At 38.9% G+C, this 26437-nt stretch overlaps 1 protein-coding gene and 2 long non-coding RNA genes across 7 annotated transcripts in view; 1 reads left to right on the plus strand and 2 right to left on the minus strand.

The window, feature by feature from the left end:
• Window positions 1–8974, minus strand: part of Angpt1 (angiopoietin 1) — a 252738-nt gene extending 243764 nt beyond the window's left edge. The window contains exon 1 of one of the 4 annotated variants that reach the window (XM_006241609.5): window positions 8387–8683. In XM_006241609.5, the coding sequence (XP_006241671.1) occupies window positions 8387–8683 (297 nt within the window). Of the gene's footprint in view, window positions 1–7495; window positions 7514–8227; window positions 8354–8386 lie in introns of those variants that run through there. The other 3 variants (XM_063264352.1, XM_063264351.1, NM_053546.2) reach the window with 3 other exon arrangements.
• Window positions 8627–18618, plus strand: LOC102547184 (uncharacterized). 2 transcript variants are annotated; one of them, XR_005487101.2, is made up of 5 exons: window positions 8627–8764; window positions 9528–9702; window positions 10678–10776; window positions 10993–11121; window positions 15083–18618. It is a non-coding gene; the product is annotated as an uncharacterized LOC102547184 (long non-coding RNA). The 2 variants fall into 2 exon arrangements; XR_005487102.2 differs by lacking the exon at window positions 10678–10776.
• Window positions 18619–21636: 3018 nt separating this feature from the next.
• LOC102547251 (uncharacterized) lies at window positions 21637–26215 on the minus strand. Its single transcript, XR_005487606.2, has 3 exons — window positions 26060–26215; window positions 25391–25483; window positions 21637–23787 (listed from the first exon to the last, which is right to left on the minus strand). It is a non-coding gene; the product is annotated as an uncharacterized LOC102547251 (long non-coding RNA).
• Between the last annotated feature and the right edge of the window lie 222 nt (window positions 26216–26437).

Consider the following 26437-nt stretch of genomic DNA (forward strand, 5'->3'; position numbering starts at 1 on the left):
TGAAGAAAAGCCATGTGGTGTGTGGTGTAGTTAGAGCCTAGGGGAGGAGATGGGACAAGCAGGGGGTAGAGCTTACTGACCAGCGAGCCTATAACACTTCATGAACTCCAGGTCAAATAGAGAACCTATCTCCAAATGAACAAGTGGATAGACAGACAGACAGACAGATGATAGATAGATAGATAGATAGATACATACATACATACATACATACATACATACATACTAGATAGATGATAGATAGATAGATAGATAGATAGATAGATAGATAGATAGATAGATAGATAGAAGATAGATAGATAGATAGACAGACAGACAGAATAAAGGTGAACAGTGTCTGTTGAATGAACACTGAGGTCATCCTCTGACCATTGCATGTATACACATACATGTGCACCCATCACATACATAACCACACATCCACAAATAGCAAACTTCTATCATTGTTATTTTTGATTATTAAATATTCAGCTTATTATAGTAGCTTATCATTGAACTACTGCTCGGTCACTAATAAATGGCTTCCATCTGATACTTCCAATCTTACTATTTAAAAGTCAAAGGAGAGGAGAAAAGATGAGACTAGAGATATTGGTAGTAAGACACAAATTCTATACCTGATATTTTTGCAAGGAGACAACCCAGATGCAAGGCCTGATAGACCATTTCTTAGGCAGAAATCAATACTCACTGAGCTTCAAACTAGCTATCTGCAAGTTAATAGCAGCCAGAGTGTGGACATGTCTTATGGTACTCTGGGAGTCTTAATAAGTTAGAAAAAATATAATTTAAGGATTTAAAAATATTTGCTGGTTTCATCTACAGTAATTTTAAGGACTAAGATTATAGTTTACTTCATTAGACATTCACAAATAAAACCTAAGAGTACCTACAAAGCATATACCTGCCCCAATAACTCATCCTGCAGACAGTCTTAGCCATCCCCTAGAAATATGTAGGTTTGATGTTCATGAATGTAGTGCTATGAACATGTTATGAATAATTAAGATATTCACATTAGAATCTTCCAGCTGCTCATGTACTATGATCACGTTGACATCTGTGCTAATTTTTGTGTTCCCTCAACAGTTGAAAACAAACAAGAAATACAATTTCATTGGAAACATAGAGTTAGTATATTCTAAAGTCAAACAGGATTTATCTTACACCATATTTTTCTAGTAAATGCAAAAGAAAAGAGACCTAAACACATTACCAATGGAACGATGACATTGCTCTGACTCCATGCAGCGCCTGTACTTCAGAAATTGTTCATTTGTCTGTTTCGAGGAAAAGATTCTGATCACGGGCTGGGAATTAAGACTGACCAAGCCTAACTACATTTCCCATCTAATATTTCCATGTGAGAATTAAAGGAAAGCATTCAGAACCTACATAAACATAGCCTCCAAATACGGGGAACATAATCCAGAGGGGGCTTTGCTCTTTAGAAACTCTTTGATAACAGAGGGGCACATCTTTTGTACACATTGTAAAAAGATTTAAACACTGAGAGGCCCTTCTTCCCTCAGACCGTGGGGCCAAAACCAAAGGGGGTTTGGAATTTCCCAACTTTGCTGCAAAGGATAATCTTGTATTGGAACAAAAGTCGTGGGTGACTCAGAATGTAATTAGTGTTGTGCATCTGCGCAAACGGTACAGCATAGCTTGTGGTATTTAAAAAAAGAAAAAAGAAATAGAGAAAAAGAAAAAGAAAAGAGAAGAAAAAAATAAGGCCCAGGAAAAGGCCATTCATGCATCTGTACCAGGCAAAAGCACTGGGAATAGCAAACTTCCTACTCTGCCTGTTCTAGCAGGGTTGCCTTTGGCATCAGAGAGTCCCACTCCCTGTGCCTCCCTTCTGTCAACTGTGCAAGTCGGTTCACTTTCTAATGTTTGATCTGAAATGAATGGGAGGGAGGCCATTTTCCATATGCAGTGGATGCAAGTGGAGAGGCTAACTGAAGTTCATGACTGAGACCACAAAATGGTTCCAATGTCTTGTCAACATCTGTGCTAATGCCTCAGCCAACAGGATGAAACAGGCTCAGGAAACAGGAGACCCCAGAAGTGGGATATCAGAATTGTTTTCCAGGCGCTTTTTCTCTTCCACGTGTATCAGCTTCAAGACTGTTTCTCTTGTCACATGGTAATGGGTAGGGAAAGAAAAGACACAAAATTCCTTTGTTTGTACTCTAAAATGTCACCTCATATCATGCCAAACACCAAGCCAAGAACTGGCTTAGTAAGGCTTTCTGCCAACTGGCAAAGTCCTCACTTTGCCTCCTGGAGGTCAATGTTTTTCCCACACAACCAACTTCACAGTTTACCTTTCGATAGTCCCAATATCAGTGCTATTTCGTCCGATGATATAGAGTAGGGATAAGAATTTTTTTAAAGGGCCAGATACTAAAATAAATATTTATGCTCTATTGGCCATTTAGTTTCAAATATAATTTCTCCATTCTGCCTTTGTAGGATAAAAAACAGCCTTGAACAATGCATATAGGAATGAGGGTGGTTGTGGTTCTGTTACAATCAAACTTTATCTATAAACATGGTGACAAGATTTGGACCAAGGGCAATGGTTTGATGACTTTTGATGTAAATGATTTAAAAGATACTCATGTTGCATATTTAAAGGATAATATGTGGAATACAGTTAAGCATTATTGTCATAAATGTTTTTTATACTTTGAATAGCTCCACATAATTACTCCTTTCATTACTAGCTGAAAAAGTATTTTCTTTCATTGGTATCCCTAAGAGGGGTTGACTCCAAATCTCCTATTAGAGGACACAATTTACAGATGCTTAAGTCTCTTATAAAAAAATACCAGAATGTTTTCATATTTCTTATATACATTACATACTTTAGAAAGTCTGGAATTCTTATAATACTTAACAAAACCTAAATGCTGTGTAAATTATTGTTTTAACCATACTCTCCAGAAAAGAATAAAAAATGTCCATGTGTGTTTCAGTCCAGATCCATGTTTTTAAAGTATTTTTGATCTGATATTGTTTGAATTCGTGGTTACGAAACTGCATCTTCTACTCACTGTCTTAGGAAATTTTGTCCAACAGTCATTACACAACCAAAGGAATAAATAATGCAGTCAATAAAAATTAACCAGCAATTAAAGTTCTTAGTTCCTCTTACATCATGACTGTGATGATGAAGCCATGCCTTATTGAGGCCCTATTGTGTGCCATGCTCTCATTTAGGTATATTAAATTAAAAAGAGACAAAACCTGTGTTATAAAGTTTACATGACCGCAGATGGCTAAGACAGAATAGATAATTTGAGAAACATTAGTTGATATTATGCCACATAGCAATACATGGCATAAAAATAATGTGGTTTTGGTTCCCTCCCTGAGATTGGAGGTGAAGTCCCTTTTGTTGCAAGTCTCATGCACTTTAGACACAGGGCTCATGGATAGGAGCTGGATATATCCTGAAATCCTCCTCCCTAAAGGCCGGCTTTCATGGTTCCGGAAGTTGCCACCCAATTTTCCCAGGGGTGGAAGCAACCAATTGTTCTCCTCAGCTATGGCATCTATGAACCACAAAAACTAGCACAGCACAATAACCCTAAGAGGGTAACAGTGGTACCAAACCCTTGGCAGTAACCACCAGTTCTCTAACTAGACTTACGACCAGTTCAACAAGAGAAAAATCATGCCTGCTACTGCAAAGCTAGCCAGGCATGGGAAATTATCCTAGGCTGAGGAAGTCAGAACTTGGGAGAAAATCCACACCCACCACTTTCCTAAAGAAGCACAATATCTAACTATATTCTAAAAATTCATCACACAGATAAGCATAGGTCTTATCCCTCATCAAAGAAATATCTCTTTGTAACAAATGGAGACCATTACAAAAAACTACAACTGATCCTAATGCAGAGAAAAGTGATCATGCAATGCCTATCCCCAAAATATATCTGCAGCATAATTTCTGGACTAGTGGGAAGGAGGACATGGAAAGAATATAAGAAGGAAGACCAGGAAATTTTATGTGAGAATGTGTCTCTTAGAAATGTCAGAGATGCTACACTTATGAAAGTCTCCTTTTAACTTGTGCTTATATACCAGAACACCTGAACAAAGATGATATCAAGAATCATACAAACAATGGAAAGAAGATATATCCTGGGGTCCCAAGAGTAGAGAGCCAGTTACAGGCAACTAAGGAATGCTGAAAATGGGAGAAATAGTCATCCTCAGGGAAGGGCCTCCAAATGATTATTTAATATCAAAAATCATATGCATACTAGTAAAATTATAAATAGAATGTACATGTCTTTATACATTTAGGAATCAAACAATTAAAAACAAAGAGGTCATGAATTTAAAAATTATTCAAGGTTATATACAGAAAGGATTGGAGAGAAAAATCAAAGGTAGACATGATGTAATTATATTTTACTTTAAAAAACTATAACAATGGGGCTATGTAACACATTAACAAATCACTCAATAGGCTGAGGAGGAGAAAGTGGCTGAGAGAGAACTTCTGAGGGAGGGAAGACCTAAGAGAGATAGACAGATGCATCCAGGCTAATTGCTGAGGACCAATTTTCCACCCTGAGTAAATAGCTTGTAAGTGCCTGGGGCAGGAAGAAGCTTGTATCTTGGAGAAATCACAAGAAAGGCCCAGCCATTTCAGTGTCCGGAATGTCCTTTGAAGGTGACAATGATGAGGCCAGAGAGCTGCTCTAGGGAAGATGTGGAGGGGATTTGTGCAAGCAGTTAAGATTTCATTCCTGCATAATGGGGAGCTATGGAAAGATTTTAAGAAAGAAAGTAACACATTTTTAATCATTTTAAAACACCTAAACCAGTAATTACAGCACTATGAAGAGGAGGGTCTGTGTAAATTGAGGAATATAAGAGACGAGGATGGCCTGCGGTCTCCAGAAAAAGGATGTGCCTTGGCCCTACTCTGTGCTCTACCAAAAAAAGTAATACTGGCCATAAGCTTCGGTGAGTCTGTAATAGCTACCACTGCCCATGTACTGTGGAAGAAAAGATGGCCAGCCAGTTTAGCCAAATTGGTAAGCTCCAGACCAACAAGAGAACCTTCCTTAAAAGTGGTAAACGGAGATCCTGAGATGGGACTCCCAGTTGTTGTCTGAACTCCACACATGTCCACACACACCTACACTCACATGCATGCAACCTATACACATTTAAAATAGTAATAGTAACAATCACACATGTCCACACACACCTACACTCACATGCATGCAACCTATACACATTTTAAAAAATAATAATAGCAATAGCGACAACTGAACCTTCTATAACCCTAGCATTTAGGTCACTGAGGCAAGAGGGTTAGTCAGTCACAGGTTTGAGGCTACCCTGTACTACACTACACAGTGAGTTCCAAGTGCTGCCTTGGAGTACAGAATAAGACCTTGTCTTAAAAAAAAATCAGCCAAATATAAAAACCGACCAATAAACAGCAGCAGCAGCAAAGAATAACAAATTTCAAGAGCGGCCAATGAGATGGCTCAGAAGGTCCTTGTAGCCATCTCTGAAACCCTTGTAGTAGAAGAAGAGTGACTCTCATCCTTTAACCTCCATAGGAGGGGTAGGGGCATTTTTAAAACCCACCTGAGAATAGAAAACAACAAAAGTCTAAAACTCATTTCTATTCCCTCTTAGTTACGCAAGATGTGGTCACTCTCATTCATCTGGTACCACTGGACATATTTCCAAAAAGAGCTTTATAATATAGGAGCCACAAATAATATAGGAGCCTCAAATGCAAACATCGACTGTGATGTTAAATATATAATTACACAGCTCTCTTCTTTCTGCCAAGTGCTATCATCCTACATCACATTAACAAAGGAATAATCATAGAATTGGACCTCGTTGAATTAAGCCCATCATGTCAAGACAGCCATGCCATTACAGTTCCCTTGCATAACTTGCCTATCAGTTGTAAAACTACACAAGCTGAGGAATGAAAGTTGAGAGTCTTATAAAGTGACTTGTGTGATGGTCAATATCTTACAACGGATATTTTTAAAAATCCACTTTACCAGTGTTTAAGGATATGAGCAGATTATCACAGAAACCGTCTGGATTCATATTGTTTTAGTAACATTTTTTCTGCATCAGGAGCTTCCCTGATATTTATCATCATACTTTGATTAATATTTTTTTAGTAAATGGCTGAACTAATTTGATGTATATGCACTGTTTGCATTAGTTTCTGCACAACATTACTTCTTAACTTATAGCAACTACTTAGGACAAAAATAGAAATGTGTAAGTTGTGTGGAGTAATTACAGTAAAAAATGTGCATGTGAGTTCAAAACAAATGTATTACATGAAGTTTGGAGTCTGAGTTGAAGAAAACACTAATTAAGAGAAATTTATGAGAGTCTTTAGCAGGTCCTTTGATGAATGCATTTATTTGGTTACTTGATCCTCCAACCAATCACATTAACAATGACAAAAGATATGCAAATTCAAGCAGACAATAGGGAAGCCAACTTCTCTGACTCACACCAACTGGGTCATTTCAACATGTATTCAGCTTGATTCATTCTTGTGAGGATTGATATAACCAAGGAACATTTTAATACTTAATGCTCGGCCATAATCTGAAAACTATGCCATAACCTCTAGCTAAGAACGAAGCCAATGAGAATCAAATTTATTTCACAAAACCAATTAACATATCGAATGTGTGCATGATGTCACCCCAGCAGAGCTGTGCCCTTGCCCTGTCACTGCTGAATAATTGCAGAGCAACAACAGAAAATATGCGTCGCTATGCGAATCACCATTTTGGTTGTATGTTTAAAGCAAACAATACATTACATTTTTGCTAGAATAGCTCATTCATGATTAAGAACTATATTTCCCACTGGTGTCCGACTCAGAGAACCCAGATTGATCGTGATTCAGTTCTCATTGAAAACACTGTGGATGGGATATTAACAAACTATTACACCAAAGTCATTTATTCACAGTAGCAGGAAATGCTGCCATAGAAACACCAGATGGTCTATTATAAACTAATTCTATGCAGAGTGATGGAAAATGTGTCTATGATCTGCCTATGTTTCCTGCCACAGTCTTAACTTTTCACCTGTGGTGTGTAGCAGGAAGCTGCTGTTCCCAGTCTCGGAACTCCAGAAGTACCAAGTTCCTGTTCACACCCTGAAAGAAATAACTGCGATCCTAGTTCAGTCCCTAGTGGACAAAGAGAGAAGAGCTACCAGCAGGCATGATTCAGCAGCAGGCGCAGACCTAAGTAACTGGGACCACACAGAACAGAAGTTTGCCTTTCCCCATCTCTTATCCTTTTAGAGGGCTTGCTGTGGTACCAGCAGCCTAGTCCCATCCTTCTGCCCACGCTGAGGCTCAGGTCCTGTAGGAGAGGTTGTCGTGGCTCTAGAAACATGTACTTACCTGTTACACAGCTAAACAGTGATTAGAGAATGAGCTGAAACATGTACTCACCATGGAAAAGGCAGACTTAACAACAGCAGCTACAGAATGTTCTGTGGCTTACGAAAAAAGACCCACGCACTGATCAGTGTGACTTCTATAAATTGGGATCAAGTACGCACTCCGCATTAACGTTCCTCGGGAGACTGAGGCTCCCAGATGGCACTATCTCTGTTCCTAACCCAGGGAAGCAATGCTTGTCAAGAATTACCACAGCCTTCTCGTGTTCAGCCCAATCTGCAGGTGCACACAGGAGACTTTATGGGCTGAATTTCTATCCTTAATGTGAGCAAAAGCCCTTCCCTACAATTTTCCCATCAGAAGCTATTTTCTTGATTTCAGATGTCAGTCCTCATATATCACTTGTGAAGTTAAGTCCCTTTAACTTACAAATACATTTTTTCTAAACAAATGCAATATGAGTACTTCATACTTATTCTCATTTAATATTATTAAAGTTGGGGGTAAGCATTTTATGAAGATTTCCCATGGCAACTCACAAAACTCCTTGCTGTACATTCCATTTAAACTTCCGTATATATCACCATTATGATTTTTTTTTACACCAAGTTGCCCAAGAAGTGCGAGCTTTCTTTTTCAAAATTGGACTTTGACAGTCAGAATGCTCAAAATAAACTTTAGGGGGGAAAAAAGCAGGGTTGGCATAAAATTTGCCAGTGTTAGAAGCACATTTAGGAAGTCACAGGATCAGAGGTTCCCACAAGCCCAGGACCCCTGGCTTACCCAGGAAGTTGAGCCCAGAGAAGAGAGCCCTTTTCTTTTGCAAACACTGCCCCCCGGAGCAAAAGGTAAACACAAATGCCCCCTGCGGAACTCTGAGCTCGCTGCAGAGGGGGAGCCGGGAAGGCTCAGAGCAATTAGAAACCGAAAGCGATCACTTACTTTTTGCAGCCACTGAGTATAATTTTCCATCACATGCTCCAGATGCTGAAGTTTCTGGGAAGAGAAATCCGTCTCCACGTGTGGAGCATCCCTTTGCAGAGCGTTGGTGTTGTACTGCTCTGTCGCACTCTCACGGCAGTTCCCGTCGTGTTCTGGAAGAATGAAAGTGTAGGCACATTGCCCATGTTGAATTCGGTTATATCTTCTCCCTCCGTTTTCTGGACTCCGGCGCTGGTTGCTGCACCCTATGTGAGTCAGAATGGCAGCGAAGAATGCAAAGGAAAGGAAAACTGTCATTGTACTGCCAGCACTCGCCTTCCGTGCCTCCTGCAAAGCTTGCTCCTCTCTTCTGACCTTTAAACTAGTTCTTTATTTCAGGTAAAACTGCTTGTTTGACGCTCTCCCCGTTAAAGAAAGCATTTGAAGAAGATCCACAGAAAACTAGCCATTTGTTAGCTTTGTTCTAAAACGCGTTACTTAAAAAAATTACTGTAATGATAGTTTCCTTCGTTAAAACTTGAGATATTTATTGCAATAGTAGCTTAGATTTATTGTTTCCTCTCTGTGTAACCGTTCAGCGTGGAGCCTGCCCGAGTCAGCTGCAAGTACATATTCTAGTCCCTTTCCTCTACCCTATCTGCAGCAGATCTGCTATTTTCTCCCAGACCTCAGTGAGTTTTATTAAGGTTGCACATCCAAGCCAAGCTGGAAGCAGGCAGCCTTCACAAGATGACTTGACAGGAATGCATGAGTGTGCCCCTATGCTAAGGATTGCTGATGGCTTTGGGCGGCGGATCGGCTTACAAATTGGCTAGATGCGCATGACCTCGATCATGTATGGGCCTCCCGCCCCCTTCCGCAGACAATTGCCTTGAGCCCTTAGCAGATGCACGGAAAATCAATAAACAGAGCAGTCCACCTTAATACGTCTGGGTGTGCTTGCTGACCTACTAAAATCTAGCAAGCTAGAAATGGGGTTTCAAAGTGACTGTTTAATTGGGAAACCCTAATTTGACACAATCTCCAATGGATTATTTTTTTTATAATTCAATAAAATTATTAAATTAAGTTTTTTTTTACTTTGGGAAAAACATTTAAAAACTATTTTTAGAAATGGCATTCTTCCTTTGTATTTACATAGGCTTTACAGAGGAGAAGAAAAGAATCAAAGGATCAAATTATCAAGGAAATTACCATAATTTGTCACTCACAGCAACATATCACGTGCATACTAAGTAGTATTTTGAAAGCACCTTTTGGGATATGGATTTTAAATGAAGCTGGTTTCTTGGTCAGAATGCAGCTGTTCACATTCTGTGAGTATAAATTGAGCAACTTCCCTGCAACAACAATGTGGTTACAGTTTAAGACAGTGGCCTGAGAATTATTAATTCCTGTGGTACATGCTAATCATATATTTCACAAGAACCTCTGGCATTGCTATGGCTGTCCTTAACACGGGTATGGAAATTCCACACCAATCCTCTGTGGCTGCAGAGGCAAACTGTCTGAGAACAAGCATGTATCAGGTGTGCCAATGGCTTATACAAGAGAAACCTCTGTGGTTTTATTAAAGGAAGAAAAACTTGTGATCGGAAGGTGCTTTCCTAAGTCCAGAATATAAATATTTGAATAAAGATACAGACAAATACAAGGACCCGGAGATGGTTACGGAATTTAGGATGGCATCAGGATATATGTGCACAGGATGTGTGTACATGCAGGGTTTTCATTAGGAACTTCGTGGGCTTTGGGAGCAAAAGAGCCTCTCCTCTCAGGCATGTGTACAAACAGAAGCCACAGTGTGACTCTTGAGTCCTGGAATGGGAGTAGAGCAGTGGGGGAGGGGCAAAGGTGGTTACAGATGCATCTTTAGGGAAAAGAGAGAAGGTCAAAACTGACTCCGGGAAGGTGGTGGTTTGCTTATGGTAAACGAACAGTGATGAGATTCATCGGTTGTTTCCACACCAAATGACATGTTTCTGAGCAGGCCGATACATTTTGCCAAACACGGGAGTAAAATTCTCTGACGCCCATAAGAGACTGGTGTTACTACAAGAGTCAGGGGCAGAGTGCTCTTAAGCAGCCACTATACTGCTTGAGACTTTGCTGTTTATCAGCTCACCTTAAGCACTCCTTATATATTACGTCATTTAATCATGGCAACACACCTAAGACACAGGTATTATGTTTAACTCTTGTTTTATCGACAGGAAACTGAGTCACAGAAAGGCTGCTCAGTTAGAGATGACGAGGGAAATATTCTCTGATCCTAACTTTCTAACTCTTAGGACAACCTGTCTCTGAACACCTCCAAAAGGAGGGAGGAAAAAGGCAGTCTCCAAAGGGCTCCACTCAAAGCAGACTGCTTGATGGTACCCAGGAAAGAGGTAATTATCTAGTTTACCTATTTATTTTAAAACAGTGACTCCTGTAGCCAGGACGACCTTGAACTTCTGATAGTCATGCTTCTACCTGCTACTCCTGTACACCCCGAATGTATGTAGTGCTGAGGACTGAACCCAAGGCTTCCTGTAAGGTAGGCAGACGCTCTACCAACTGAACTGTTTTCCCAGCAGAAATATGATTTAATTCTTTCTCTGCAGCCCCCACAAAGCGACGGGCATCCCCTACACAAGCACAAGGATGAAGCCGACTGGGAAAGTATTGCTTTCCAGCAATGCTTATGTTGAAAAAAAAATCCATACAGAGAAGATTGTCCAAAAACAACGCCTGTAAGTGCTTTGTTACGAACTAAATGCAGCTGAAAACTGGCAGGGAGTTAATGGAGGAGCGGTGAGGTCTCTATTACAGCGCCACTGTGTTTCCAAATGGCCATGACGGTTGGAAGTCTGTTCTCTGTGTGTCAGAACCTGCTGTCCATGTGAACCTTCCAATCTGAACAAATAAAGGCAAAACGGAGATTCCACAGGGAAGCACGGGTCTCTAGGAAGAGGGAAACAGAAGCAAGTCTAAAAGAGTTGAAGGGAAGGTGACCAAGGTGAAAAAAGAATGATTCAAGGTTTTCACTAGGAAAACAAAAATGCACAATATGGGAAGTGCTAGTAACAATGTCCATGGCTTGGGCACAGACAGGCAATTAGCACAAAGATGTCTATAAACCCTTTTGTTCTGAAGCTCCAGTTGTCGACAGTGGAGGATTGTGTGAGTCCCCACTCACTAAGGTTAACATGCTCAGGGGCCATGGATCTGACCAAGGGCGACAATTGTCTCCAGCTCTTCAGGTGTAGTGTGTAATTCAGGGAGTGATAGGAAGAATAAGCCATTACGATTTTTTCTCCCTCACCTCCGATCTTTTTATAATTCTAAAGAGATAATCACAGTATGTTAAAGACTTGGATTGGCTAGGTTTGAAACCTGGACCACTGTCATGCGGACAGTAAGTCACATCTACACATAGTCCTGTAAATGCTGGAATTCCCATTGACAGTAGGGACCCCTTTAAAATCAGTACTTAATGACACTAACTGTACCCCAAGACTCAGGCTTTGCTGCTTTCTTTCTGAAGCGTTCTTAATTCCAATAAAGTACAGCACGTGGACACATCTCCATTAAATCTGAATGACCACCTCTTCATATCTCTCACTGTCTTGGGTTTCTGATTGCTTATTTGACTCATTTATTTTTGTTTCTCTCCCTTTCTACCTCTGAGCAGTTAAAAAGGTCTTCTTGCCCTCGATTCCCTAGCACTTACTGTACACTTTATTTGAAAGAATGAAGGGTTAAGTGAGAGAGCAGATGGGATAGCTAATTACTTAATTAATCTCTCTGGAGATCTGGCAACTACGAGACTGTTCACATCTACTGTGTTCATTGGAGAATTTTTTCTAGAACCTCTAAGCGCAAGGAAGTACGGTAAATCTAAGCTTAACCCTAAAGAATGGGATAGACTTAAAACCATAGTACAATATCAATACATATTACTTAAAATAAATAATTCAAAATTGTTTAAAAATAAGCAAACTTTTTTATTTAATCCTTTTTGAAACTACACAGTGGTACATTATTGTATCTATCATCTTGCAGGTGAGAAAAGTAGGTCGTACAAGGGTTGATTCACCAGGAACTGTGACAATTTGTATAGCAGAGCAAGAACTGCCTCTCTAAGTCGTCTTAGTCACACGTTTCTCAGTGAATTAGTTTCTCAGTAATTAGGCCTCAAGTAGCAGGCGTTTCTTAGAACTTAGAATGCAGGAATAGCAGGTATCTATTCCCAACCCCAGCCTAATAGATTCATGTTATGATTGACGCCAATAGGCTTAAAACTAAATCAGGACACACTGGTATTGTTGTCCCACCTACTTATCAACAGGGACACAGGCTATTCCGTCTACAATGAATGATTAGTCCCACTCCTCATTTTCTTGGCACAGAGTAGACCTTGGGTCAGTACCATACAGTGGACTAAAGAAACATTCACTTTAAGTTTCAGTGCTGGCAGTGGAAGGGATAGGAGCACCACTTGTGTGCAGACTCCAAAAGGAATCCCAGATGCGGTAGCACAATAATACCTAAAAGTTCCAGCCATGTATGGACAAGGATGGAAAAGCATTCAACAAACATCTCAGAATTGCCTTCTGTCATGTTATCACTTGTCATTTATACAGAGGAGATGTTCTATGCATACCTAGCAGGCAAAACAGATGAGCTTTAATGGAGCAGGAATACAGATACCAGCACTTCCTCTGCACCGGAATAGAGACAGATGACCATTTGGACACCCTTTAAGAAGAAATCTTATATAGGGCAAAATTATACATAGTTCATTTTGCGTAATGCCCCTCTCTGTTTCTGTCTGTGGAGGTATACATGCCTAGATTAGAGTAAATGATGCCTCTTTCTGTATCTCAAACTTTTCAAACTTTAGAAAGACTATTTCATATGTTCTCAAAAGCAAAACTGTTTCTTAGGAAAGTCTGAGAATTTCCTTCCATGGGTCATGAGCACCAATGGTAGCTGGTCTCTCTAAGACAAAGCTGATAAGTAGCAACTGTGGTTTGAATGAGACATCCCCATAGGTTCGGGTATTTAAATACTTGGTCATCAGTTGGTGATGCTGTTTGGGCAAGGAAGTGTGGTCGTGCTGAAGGCCGTGGTGACAGTTGTTGATGGTCTTGTCCCTCTCCTAATTCACTCTCTGTTGAGTTTTTCAGATGAGGATGCTTCCTAAAGCCTCTCCTGCTGAGATAGATTTTTTTGTGAAAACATACATTTAAAAGAAATCCTTCTTTAGGTTGCTCCAGGTCATGTGTTTTATCACAGTAACAAGTAACTAATATTTCACTCAACCATTATTACTCAACTTTGGACTTTCTGTCCATTTTGATCTTGGAATGAAGGTGACTTCCACTCAGTCTTCAGTGAAACACTTCTCATTCACAAGTACTACACACAGATTTAAGAGCATTGTAGGAAATACTATTTCTAATTTTGTGTGAAGTTTTCTGTGGAGAAATGGGAGTAACGTTGGCTCAACACATATGAGGCACACGCGCACACACACACACACACACACACACACACACACACACAAAGAACAAATTCATGACTTCACCAAATTTATCTGGTCATGATAATTAGTGTATTGAGTCTCCTGGCAGAGAATGGCTGAGGAGTTACTTATAGGAGGGTGAGTAGTTCCCATTATATCTATACCACTGAGAAAAAAAGTACTCATACAAACATTGTTGACAATTCTGGCTTGCCACATAGATGGAATGTTCTTTCAGTCTTCATTCTATAAACTCCATTACCTTTTATGACCATAGGACCATGAACAACTTGTAAAGAATTACATGCTGCTGGGAGGAAACATTTTGGGGATACTTAGGGAATATTTTGCAAAATATGTAGGTTAGGCATCCCTAAAGCTTGAAATGACTACTCTGTGTACATAACAGGACAATATACTAGAGAGAGGAGGATGTCAACATGTACTTTTAGAGCCTCTCTTGCAAATAAGCGCAGCTGTTGATAAAGATGGTATACGTTTTATGTTCAGAGGACAATGTTCTTCAACATCTGTAAGCTCAGGTTTTAAAATATTTTGGAAATAGATTTTTTAATTTTGCTAATATTCTTCTCCTTCTCTCTGAATCTCATTTTCATGCTCTGCACACCTAAACCTGTGTCCGGTGCAGCATTTCCCAACTGTTTGGCTCTTACTTGCCTGGATAGGTGATCACTTTGTAAACCAGGTAAAAGGCTAGGTTTCCATTTTGGTTTGTTGTTTTTATTACTTCCTGGCTGAGATACTGCAAGTTGGCTAACATTAGACAAAACAGTTCTTTTAAACTGAGCCTTCCCATCTGTAGCGTAAAGGTAGTGATAATAGCATAACCTATATGGAGGTGCAGTGAAGAATTGATAATTCAATGAGTATAAAGTACTGAGCTCAGTGTTGAAAGGCTGTAAATGGTAAATGATCATTCTTGTCTTTCTCCATGTGTGTTCTCTCTTGTGTTCAAGATTTGTCCCATTTTTGACCTTGTTTAATTGAATTTTATGACTATGTTTATCTAATTCCATTCCCTATCATTTCATCCTCTTAAACATTGAAGAGCATTTCTGACCCTCTTAAAAAAATCACAAATTTAAGAAGCACGTTTTGGAACGAAAGGGTGGTCACATCCACATGTTAGCTTGCATAAACAGCTCTGCTTTCTTTTCCGGCAGTGACTTCAGTGTTCTTCCTCACTGTTCTATCCCCTTCACCTGGACCAGTGAGGGCCTGGCACACAATAGGTGCTGAATAAATATTTGTTGAATGGATGAAACAACTTGAGAACAACTTAGGGGAGAATGTTCTGCTCTAAGTAGTGAGGCCAGAGAAACAACTGGTAAGGCAAACAAGACAAGGAATCAGTCACATTTGGAAGTAAGAACTGAATCCTCACAGAGAGCACCCAGGGGAGCAATGAGAATATCATTCAGAGCTTGACCACCATGACTTGCTGTCCAACTCATTTCCAGCCAATTCAACCAAATGACTTTATTTGCAAGAACGCCTTTTATGTCTGGACTTGGGGCATATATTATTTCACTCTGTTTCCTGGGAGATAATGTTTGCCTCTGACACAATGACAATGAAAGGAAATGTTTTACTATTAATCTTAAAAAAACCATGCAAGGTGGCAGGACGTAAACACAGCAAAGGAAACCTCATTTTATTTTATCAACTCCCTCCTCCACAAGTCAGTTTTATGCCCCACCACCACCCAAGGCTCTAATTCGATTACGAATTGGACAATTAAATTAGGAAATAAATTCCCGTATTTGAAACTATGATTGCCTTAATCAGATTCCTAGTTCAAATATTGCCCAGCAAACTTTAGACTTTCTTGTGGTGATCTTAATCATCATACCCTTTAATTCTGAAAAGTTACTGCTTCCTTTCCTACCAAGTACATGGTATGGTTCATTTCCCTTGACATTTTTTTAAAATTAGTAATTAAAATTTTTTTAAATTAGTCTTAAAAAGGAGAATTTAGGCAATTGAAGAATGGGTTAAACAGCAACCTGAAATGAGTGGAAATTAGGAAAGATCACCGTGGCCATGTTTTGGTCAATATTATCTTCCATCATTTGTGACACACACACAGAGGGATGCCAAACCTACATATTTTGCAAAAACTTCCCTAAATTTATACTAATCTCATGTTACCTTCCTATTTGCCATCCGTGCTGTCCTGGTGCATTCCTAGCTACTTTGAAATGTAAGCCTTTAGCTTTCTTAGATTTATCCTAAGCAACAGCAGTTGGAAAATGAAACACTTGTATTTTCCCTAGCATATGTTAAAGTAAACACAGAATATTAAAATGAATATCTGTGTACAATAATCTCTCCAACACTGGAATTCCTACTGGAATGAGGGCCACATGTTGGGCAATACTACTCAGTTCTTCTCTTACAAAACAAATGGCATAACGTCTCCTGTCAATATGTCTATGGAAAATAATATTGTCGGGAAGTGTCTTAAGATGAATTTGCATCAGGTCCAGAGTGTTTGAAGATGGTTTTCATTCTGTAGTAACTTCAGCAAAACAAACAATTCTGAAACAGGTTCATCCATTTATCTTGGCAGAGAACAGAGGAAGAACTCCCCTAGGCCTCAGACAGGGAAGCCATTGAAGAAACTGGCGTCAGCAGGTCTTTCTTCAGTATACCAATAGAAATGCCCACCCAAAAAAAAGGTCTGGAATCAAAACCAATAACAGACCCAATGCCACTCACTCTTCCCCTGAACATGGAAGTGAAAAGGATAGGGTGTTATTTAGCATCTACAATAAGTCTTCACGCCTCTGTGATTTTTCATTTGGAAGAGTGTTAGGAGAATAGTAAATTAATTTCTCCTCAAGAGTTTCAGTCTCTTGTGAGAACTGACACTCCTAACTCAACTTCTTCAGAAAGCCATAAAAATGCATCAGTTCTAAACAGAGGGAAGAAAGTTAATATTTAAAGAACCAGTTATGAACCAATTAGCCTTGGTTTAACAAGAGCTAACATTTACTGAGTACCTAAAGTATATCAAGAACTATGCTATGCAATGTTCCAGCCAAATCTCACCTGTTATAATCATCACAATGCCCCAATAGGGAGGTTATGTTATTGCTGCCTTTTTACAGATGAAAGAACATTGAAGAATTCCAGACACTATAGAAACTCACTGTTTGCTGCTTCCAGACCAGAATCTTTTGATCACCACATATATACAAACCTTCAGTCAGTCCTGTCATAGCATCTGCTTTTTCAGATTCCCGAATTAATTCTTCCTGGTTTTAGTAGACATTATCCTATTTGTTACTTCACTAAGAAGCAGAACACTTGACAGAGAATTAAACAAATGCAAAGTTCTAAGACTTGAAAATTAAAACATGATTTCTAGCCTCTCCAAGAGGTAATAATTATGCTATATTTATTGTATGCCAATCAGTTTATATAAATTACCAAATATAATTAAAAAATATTCACATCTGTGTTTATGTGAGAGGGGGGAGAGAGAGACAGAGAGACAGAGACAGACAGAAACAAACAAAGGCAGACAGAGAGGTCCCATGGAGTTTAGGTTACAGGTAGCTGTGAGTCTTCTCCCCTCCACCTGCATATGGCTTCTGAACATTGACTTCTAGTTCTTTGTAAGAACATCAAACACACTCACCGGCCAAGCCATTACTCTGACCCCTCAAAATTATTGAACAAAATAATTTACGTAGTTCCAATTGTCAGATGGAGAAATTGAAACTCAAAAAATAAGGAATTAGACTAAGGCTGTACAGGAGTAATATAGTTTGGCATGAATATCTGACTTAAAGGCCCTGTCATTGTAACTAATATGCTAGACTAAATTGCCTCACACATATAAATAATCATCTTAAAACTACTTGTATGGGCATGTATGATAGATACCTTGGCTGAATGCAAGGGACAAGGTAGATCAATTATTCAAAAATTGTCATCCTGACTAGCCAGCATCAGGACTATCCGAGAACATATTTGTGATGTAAACTAAACTCCTGGCCCACCTTATTTCTACTGAAATTGAAGACTGCATGGTGGACAGCTTCTCCAAACAAGATTTGCTGAGAGCAAAGGTACTGATTCATAGTTAATAGCTAGGTACTTACCAGTGGGTTGCTTCAACATCTCTTAAGCCTAGAGACATGTTAGTATCCCTTGTGATTTTTACATAAATAAAGAAGTCTGGATTTACTCTTTTGATTTTAGTTCAGTAGTTCTGGATGTAGCCTGAACATACTTGTACACATTAAAGGACATCAGTTTCTAATGTATCGACATGGTTGAAAACTAGTGGTTATAATGAATCCGACTAAGAAATAAATTCTGTAAAGACAATTAAATCTGTCTAACACAAAGAGAGAATAAACCTCTATGGATATGTGTGCCATATTTCTGGAGTATGTTTTTAATTTTAGGAAAATAAACAATGAAGTTATTGCCTGTAAAAAGTGCTGTATATTTAATTTCTGGTGCATTTAAGGACACAAAATAAGCACAAAGAACTTTCAAGAGCTCATATTATTTTGTTGAACTAATTTATCTCTTAAATTTATATTTTAGAGCCTTTACACACAAGGACACTGTGTTTATCTCAATTAATAATTAACAACTGCTGTTATGATGACATATTCTTTTTGGTCTCATGAATCATTAGTTTCTCCCAAAATAAAAAACAAGTGTCTGTGTTTTCATTATCAAACGTTCCAATATCTGATTTTAGACTTGGAATGAATGAAGGGATTGGGAAACCAGTATTAACAAGTTGCTTTTCCTAAGTAAATTACAGAAAGTTTGGCATTAATGATTATCTTCTTTTCAGCTACAAGACCTATATGGGCCTCTTATTTTCTGTAATGAAATCATGAGATTCTGGAGCAATTGTTTCCTTATATCAAAATGGCACCATGTAATTCAAATCAATACCCTTCATACTGTCTGCAAAATGGAAACACATGAATGAACCAAGAAAATGTGTGAGATCCATAGGACAAATATGATTTAGTCACACAGAGGAGTGATATACTAATTAAAGCTACAATGTAGAGGAGCTAAGAACATATTGATATGGGAAGAAATGGGGTGTCTTTGAGAGTGGTGAAGTTTTTGTCTCTCTTCTAAGTTGAAATTTCAACTAGAGAGTTTGGATGTTGGAAATACATGACCTCTTCCTCTGTGACAGGAGTTCTATGTTTTTTTCCCACTAAATCCAAGGAAGGAAATTCACAGTACATAGAAGAGTCAGTTTTAGAAAGAAATTTTCTGGTAAGGAGCTTAGAGAAAGAAAGAATGCAGTTCCTTAATCAGAGGAGTGGATTCCAGGAAACAAGGTATCACTGAAATGCCAGTCCATGGATTTTAATAGAACTTACAAAAGAGACTGTGGTTAGGGAGAAAGACATAATGAGTCTAATTGGAATACCCAGGAGATGTCCAGGTACTTCTTTATTTGTTTCATATTTTCACACCTAGGTTCCAGGCAAAGATGTTCAATTAAAAAGCAAAACCAAAAATGGACCAGAAACCAGAACTCCCTCTGGCATTCTTGGCTTCCAGGACTGAGGCAGGACAATGTTTTAGATAAATAGAGATTTAGCTTAAGCTTTATTGACACCACACAGATTTTAAGCAAAAGGAGAAAGTTAGAGACTATTAGTAATGCTTTAAAAATGAAGCAGGGAAATAATGCAATATATATTGTAGTGATGGTGGTTATTTTGGGCTAAAAGTTTCAGGAATGGCCTTGTGACAAGGCATTGAGCAAGTATCTGAAGGAATGAGTCTGTGAGATAGAACAGTGTCCTGCCTTCAATTCCATGAAAAAGCAACAGCATAATCCTTAAAGCACTGAATATGTTACCTTAGATAGCAAAGGAATGTTTTGGATATGCCTAAAGTTTTTGGTCTTAAATGTGGAGATTTTTCATTTGAGAGCATTGTAACCTTGTGGTTCATTAGAACCAATGCATCTTCTCCAGTGAGGAACAGAGAGAGGTATATAAAAGAGAGGTCAGACAGATGCAGTTTTATACTTTGAAGGTAGAGGAACGTTCCCACAAGCCAATGTATGTGGGTGGCCTTCTGAAGTTGGAAAAACAAGGAAACGGATTCTTTCCTAGATCCTCCTGGATAAAAAAGAAGGAAAAAAGAAAGAAAAGAAAAGAAAAAACACAGCCTTCTTAACACCTTGACTTCTGCCCTGTGAGATCAGAGATTGACTTTTGACCTACAAAACTATAAGATAATAAATCTGTGTTTCCTTAACCACTAAGTTCATGGCAATTTGTTACAATAGCAACTGAAGACTAACACAAGAAAGAAACTCTAAGTTCTTCAAAGAACAGTGGGTCAGTCATGAAATCTGGAGAAGAATAGAGAAAATGGGGTTAGAGTGGAAGGGTGTGGGTGAGAGACAGTGGAGGACTTGTCAGTCAGAGCAACAACATTGGTTTCTACTCTGAGATGGGATGTCAGTGAGGATTACTGAGACGAGCAAGTTATCATCGGCCATACATCTAAAGGGATTCCACCCCTCCTTTGTTGGAGCAAAAGGACAAAAGCCTAGAAGTGAATGAAGAGGATCTTTAAATGACCTACAAGAAAGAAAGTGTTTGATAGAATATAGGAATGGTCATGGAGATAAGTTATGGAATAAATCTTTTGTCTAAAGGATTATCTATGTACGGAGTGAGAAATATTTACACATGTTGTTTTAGGCAAATAGTAACTTGGGTTTGATAACTGAGAAGGGGAAGACTGTGAGATAACAGATATGGGATAAGGAGACCAGAAACTGTTTCAAACATGTTAAGTTTGAGATTCACGTTGAAGAGTAAGGTTAAGCTGTGGGATGCATGACTGGAGATCAAGATAGTTTTGTACAATGGAAATTAAGTCTGGGGACTGTTAGGGGAGTATTGATAATAGACAACAGAGGAAATGATAAAGCCAGGAAGGGGAAAGAAGGAAAACTATATATTGACCTCTAGGCTCTGAGTGACTCTAACATTCAAAGATGAAGAAAATGAAGAGAATTAGAGAATGAACCTGTGGAGGAGTGACCAACAAGGTAGGGGAGGAAAGACAAACAAAACCAAAAGAGGCAGAAAAATGAAGAAGATATATGTCCTGGGAAGCAAGGCAAGCCTGTGTCTCACAGTCTACTACCAGATGGGGCTTCTGATGGGAGAAGATGAGTTTGACAACTGGTCAATGATCTGGGTTCATGCTCCAGAGAAGAGCAGTCTGAGAAGAGTAGGGCAGAGGAGATTAAGACTGCACTTGGTTGAACAGAGTTAGGGTTCTGAGGTCTGCCTCAAGAGTGTGAGGTCTTTAAGGTGGTCAATTCCCACCACTGCCAATAAACAAACAACCAAGCTGGAGGGAAAGCAATCCATTGGCACTAACAAATATCTTATGCATCACCTTCTTGAGGAGATTTGTTTTAAGCAGAGACACAGTGGTGGGAAACATCAGAAAGACTGCACATTTTCCTGAATTTTCTGGGAACATGTGGTCGCAGACTCTGAGCAATCGTCCTGGTGAGAAACCTGGGTATGCTGCCCTCAGGAACGTTGGCTTTGCTCTTAGTTTTACAACTCATTGTGCCAGTTAGAGTTACCAAAACAATATATTTGAAATTGCCAATATATAGTCCTAAACTCCTTTCCACAAATAAGCAAGCTTTGTTCTGTGCGGTAATGCTGCCCGAGAATCAGTGGAACTGTAGACAAGTGAGTTCAGTAGAACCCTTCGCTAGACTTAGTAAAGTCTACGAATGTGGCTTTTTTTTTCTTTCATGATGAAAGATTTGTAGGTTTTCCTATTTAAAAGAAAGCAGTGACTATTAGTGAGACATTTATTCTTGCATGAAGGATATATGTTCTGGAGTTCCTTTTCTTCAATGTGTGTTCCTACCCTTTGACAAGCTGTCAGAAAGGACACACTGCATATGCTGCAATGGCTTGGAAGTATCTTTTGAAATAACTAAATAGCACTGTTGGCTTGTCCCCACGTTTTTCTTTGTTTTTTTTTTTGTTTGTTTTTTTTTTTTTTTGGATTTTTGTTGCTGTTTTGTGGTATGGTGTCTGGATAGCTGTTTTTCACATGTATTTCAGACATCAATTTCAAAATGAAAATTGCTAGATACTTGAGAAATTTAGCATATGAAGAAGATGATATCTTAAACAATGCTCAAAAGACCTTTAAAACAAATGGTCTTAGAACAATTGCATTTTCCCAGTACAACTGAGAAGAGATGATGATGGCTTCATGGTATACAAGATTGCAAGATAAACTCTATTAATGAACAGCTTTTATCTTGAAGAACAATTTATCCCTATTGCTATTCTGATCTTGATTTTTCAGCCTAGAAAATTGCTAAAAAAAAAAAAAAGAAAAAGAAAAAACCTCATTTCATGTTTTGATTGACACTTTTTCAAAAAAGAAGAAATTATCTTTATGCTGCATAGGGTTCCTTGCTAATAAAATGAATTTCTTTTATTAACTTGAGTATTTCTTATTTACATTTCGAGTGTTATTCCCTTTTTTTAAGAGGACGACTTATCTAATTGGTGGGTAGACTGACATTGCCCATCCAATAGCAGTACTTAGAACTTATAAGAGACCACAGTGACAAATTAAAAATGTGGCTTGGAGAGTGACTGAAGGGGCTGAGAGGCCTTGCTGCTGTTATTTAGCTCCCAGCACTCATGTTGGGCAGCCTGCAACTGTCTGCAAGGCCATTTCCAGAGGACTCTTGAGGCCTCTGAGGGACCTTGTAATTCTATGAGCATATATCCACCCACCATACAAACACAGATACACATAATCACACACACAAAAATAATGTTACTTTAAAACAACTAAACTTACACTTTTTAAGAACTTTTTCACTGTTTTATTGAAAATAAAAAATTTTATGTAACATTCTGATTATGATTTCTCCTTCCTCATCTCCTCTCAAATCCACCCCACCTCTCTAGCTATCCAACTCCACTCCATTTTTCTCTCTAATTTATACTTTTTATATACCTTTTTATTTTATTTTTATTGTTGTTCACTTTGGTTTTTCCAAACAGGATTTCTCTGCGTAACTCTGGCTGTTCTGGAACTCACTCTGTAGAACAAATTGGCCTCAAACTCAGAGACTCACCTGCCTCTGTCTTCCAAGTGCTGCGATTAAAGGTGTGGGGCCACCACTCTCTGATCTTTTATTTTCCCTTTCATGTTTTTAACATCAAATTATTTAGATCCACCTTCAAAATGCAAGACTATAATATAATTAAGACAAACTTTTGAGTTTCTCTGTGTGTATATTTGTGTGTATGTGTGTATGTATGTATGTTTGTATATGTTGTATATGGATGTATGTTTGTGCATGTTTGTATATGAATGTATGTCTGGGTGTACATATGTTTGTATGTATATAAATGTGTGTGTTTATATACATGCTTGTGTGTGTATGAATATGTATGTATGTTTGGTATGTTTATATGTTTGTTTGTGTTTTGTACATGGATGTATGTTTGTGTGTGTATATGTTTATGTGTGTATATATGCATGATTGTGAGTGTGAATATGTATGGGTACATATGTTTTTGTATGTATGTATATGTATGAGTGTTCGTGTGTGTGTGTATGTGTGTGTGAGTCTGTGTGTGTCTGTGTGTGTGTGCGTGTGTGAGTCTGTGTGTATGTGTCTGTGTGTGTGTGTGTGTGTGTGTGCGTGTGTGTGTGCATGTGCATGCACTCCTACACATGTGGAAGTCAGAGGAGAACTTACAGGAGTTGGTTCTCTTCTTCCACCATGTAGGATCCGGGATTGAAGCTCAGTTCTTCTGTCTTGGTGTTTTTGCCCAATGATCTGACCAAAGGGAAACATTTAAAAATAACACTGGTACTTTGGTGATCTGTTATCACAAAGAATTAAAGTATAGACACAAATTCTGCTCTACTGCCATTGGATGGACAAGATAAAGCAGGTGTCTCAGTCCCACTAGGATATGGCATCAGTCTGTGTCAGGGCTTCATGTTCAGTGATCCCAGAGAATGCACAAGCATGATTGCATTCACTGAAATGCATTCTGTTCACTTTCAAATACATATCTACCAAGTTAACCCGAAGATTTCAAGATGAACAGGGGCTGCAGAACGCCTCTGCTTTTACTACAAAGCTTCAGGGACTTCTTTAAAATGTTTGTAAATTACACCAGATATTATTTTTAAAGACATTTCTTTAGGCTTCTGTTTTCCACTCACCTAAAAAGATCCCTTTTCTTTTTGACCTTTAATCACTACTGAAGTTTTAACTTCACAGCTCCCTGGATATCATACCCTGTTACCTTGTGTTGTGACCTCCCTGTGACAGATGTTCCCATGGTTTTGGCTAAGGAGCCACCAAACCAAGCAGGTTTTTGGCTCATCTCGCTTACTGTACGCCTGCTGCTTTTGCTTCTGGCCCTCTGACATGTTGCTCTATCAAGTTTATTAGGTAAAAGGTCCTAAGAGAGGCTCAGCACTACACCAATGACATATCTACCACCATTAAACTTCATGGGAACAACCTGTACATGTGTCTACTACCCACCTTGACCCAAGAATCAGTGAGGATAATTAAATCCACATCAAAATATGGGTTATATATTGTATGAAGGATTAGGTTATTTAGGTGGCTCAAGATATATGACCAATTACATACAAAGTAAAATTTAAAAGCTTTTAAAGTTTGGACTTGTATGATATAAATAACCTTTCAGTTTAGTCATCTTAAGGAGTCCCCCTTAATGATTTTCTCCAGGTCATGGTGACATTAATCTAGAAAAGAATGACCCCCAGTATCTTGAAAAAAATTACTGAAATTGGAATTTTAATATCCTACTGCCAAAAGCAAATTTGAATTTTTCATTTAACATTTTTACCACTAAGAATCTATTCATCACAATTTCTTCTCTCATTTCTCTAAATTCTTTCTGTATTTACATTAAGAAAAATACCTTCCTAGTATGATGAAGTTATTTGACACCTGTAAGGGAGTTGTTTACCCTAGGGAAACCAATAAGCCACGACTATAAATAACCAGAGGCATGAAAGCCAGAGTATTTGCCAAGGGACCAAAAGGAATCAGACCAATAAAAAAGATACTAGAAGATATGGATGGGATTAGGCCGAGAAAGGCAGTGTGATCTGATATTCTATTCATATCCCTCTATATTTGGATTTGAGATGTGTGCTGAAGATGAATGGTATCACTCCATACTCTGCTAATTTTGTGGGGGAAACAAGAACACGAATTCAATCCCCATTATAACACACTGCCATGGACACACTGACCTCATAGATACTGACTCTATTTTCAGATATCAGTGTTATGCCTGGACTTTCTCACCTGAGTAAGCTGAGACCTAGTGAGGCACCCAAAGAACTGTTAGACTCAGCCTGTAGCTATACGGCTCTGCTTTGATGCTTACCTTCCACGTGCTATGGGGGAAGATTCTCCATTGCTTCACCTTTGCCTCTCCACTTTCCCTCTGTAGAGGCACAACTACACCTTCTTCCAGGGCCTGTTGGAAAGTTAAACAAAATAGCACAGACAGAATGCCTGGTGTTTGAAGAAAGCCAGTGAATAATGTTTTCATACATTAATACCATGTTAATAAATAGGAAGGGGAAATACAAAGGGCATAGAGAAAATTAAATGGTTTTGGTTGTTTCTCTGAAGACCGGCAATGTTTAAAAATCCCTTCCAAGAATACTATAAATTCTCCTAACTGCAAACACAGTGGAATTTCTTGTAACATCGTTTGAAAGTTCACAGGGTTTGAGAAACCGTATCTGGGGTCACCATGCTTGCTTGATACAAGAGCCTGGCAAAACAATCTTTTGACTGGTTCACTTTTAACCTTCCTGAGATTTATGGGTTTTCCCCCCTTGTCCCTCTACCTTCTCCCACTCTTTTTTTTCTTTTTCCTTCTTCCTTTTTTTTCTTCCTGGCTGTGCCCTGTTCTAACTTCCTGGGCACAATTCCATTTTCTCTGCAATAGTGAGACCTGCGGCAGGAGGGAGGAGCCTATGTGGACCAGCAGCCTAATCCGCACACACTTTCACCCTCTCTGACCCACACAGCACCCTTCACTAACCTTTGTCTTGACCCTGCTTTCCTTCCTGGCTCCATTTGTCCATCTGTTCAGGGAAAGGGTTAAAGGTCACTGGGTGGGGCCTTCCCCACTGCATAAGAAGTCTCCCAGTAGTACAAGGATACTGGGGAAAACCAAAACAGAAAAAAAAAAAAAATAGATGCACAGAAGGGAAGTCACTGCCAAAACTTTGTTATTGGATCCCTTCTGATTTATTTAGAGCATCTTGCTTTGCATATAACTACGAAACCAAACAAACCCCTAGTCCAGCCAGTGGAGGCCAGCTTGACTTTGCAATGGAAACTAAATCTGTGCCTCTAGGAGATGCCAAAATATCTGGACAAAAAGCGAGAAACCATGTCAATAAACAAATATGTGAAT

This window comes from Rattus norvegicus, chromosome 7 (assembly GCF_036323735.1).
Source record: "Rattus norvegicus strain BN/NHsdMcwi chromosome 7, GRCr8, whole genome shotgun sequence".
NCBI lineage: Eukaryota > Metazoa > Chordata > Mammalia > Rodentia > Muridae > Rattus > Rattus norvegicus.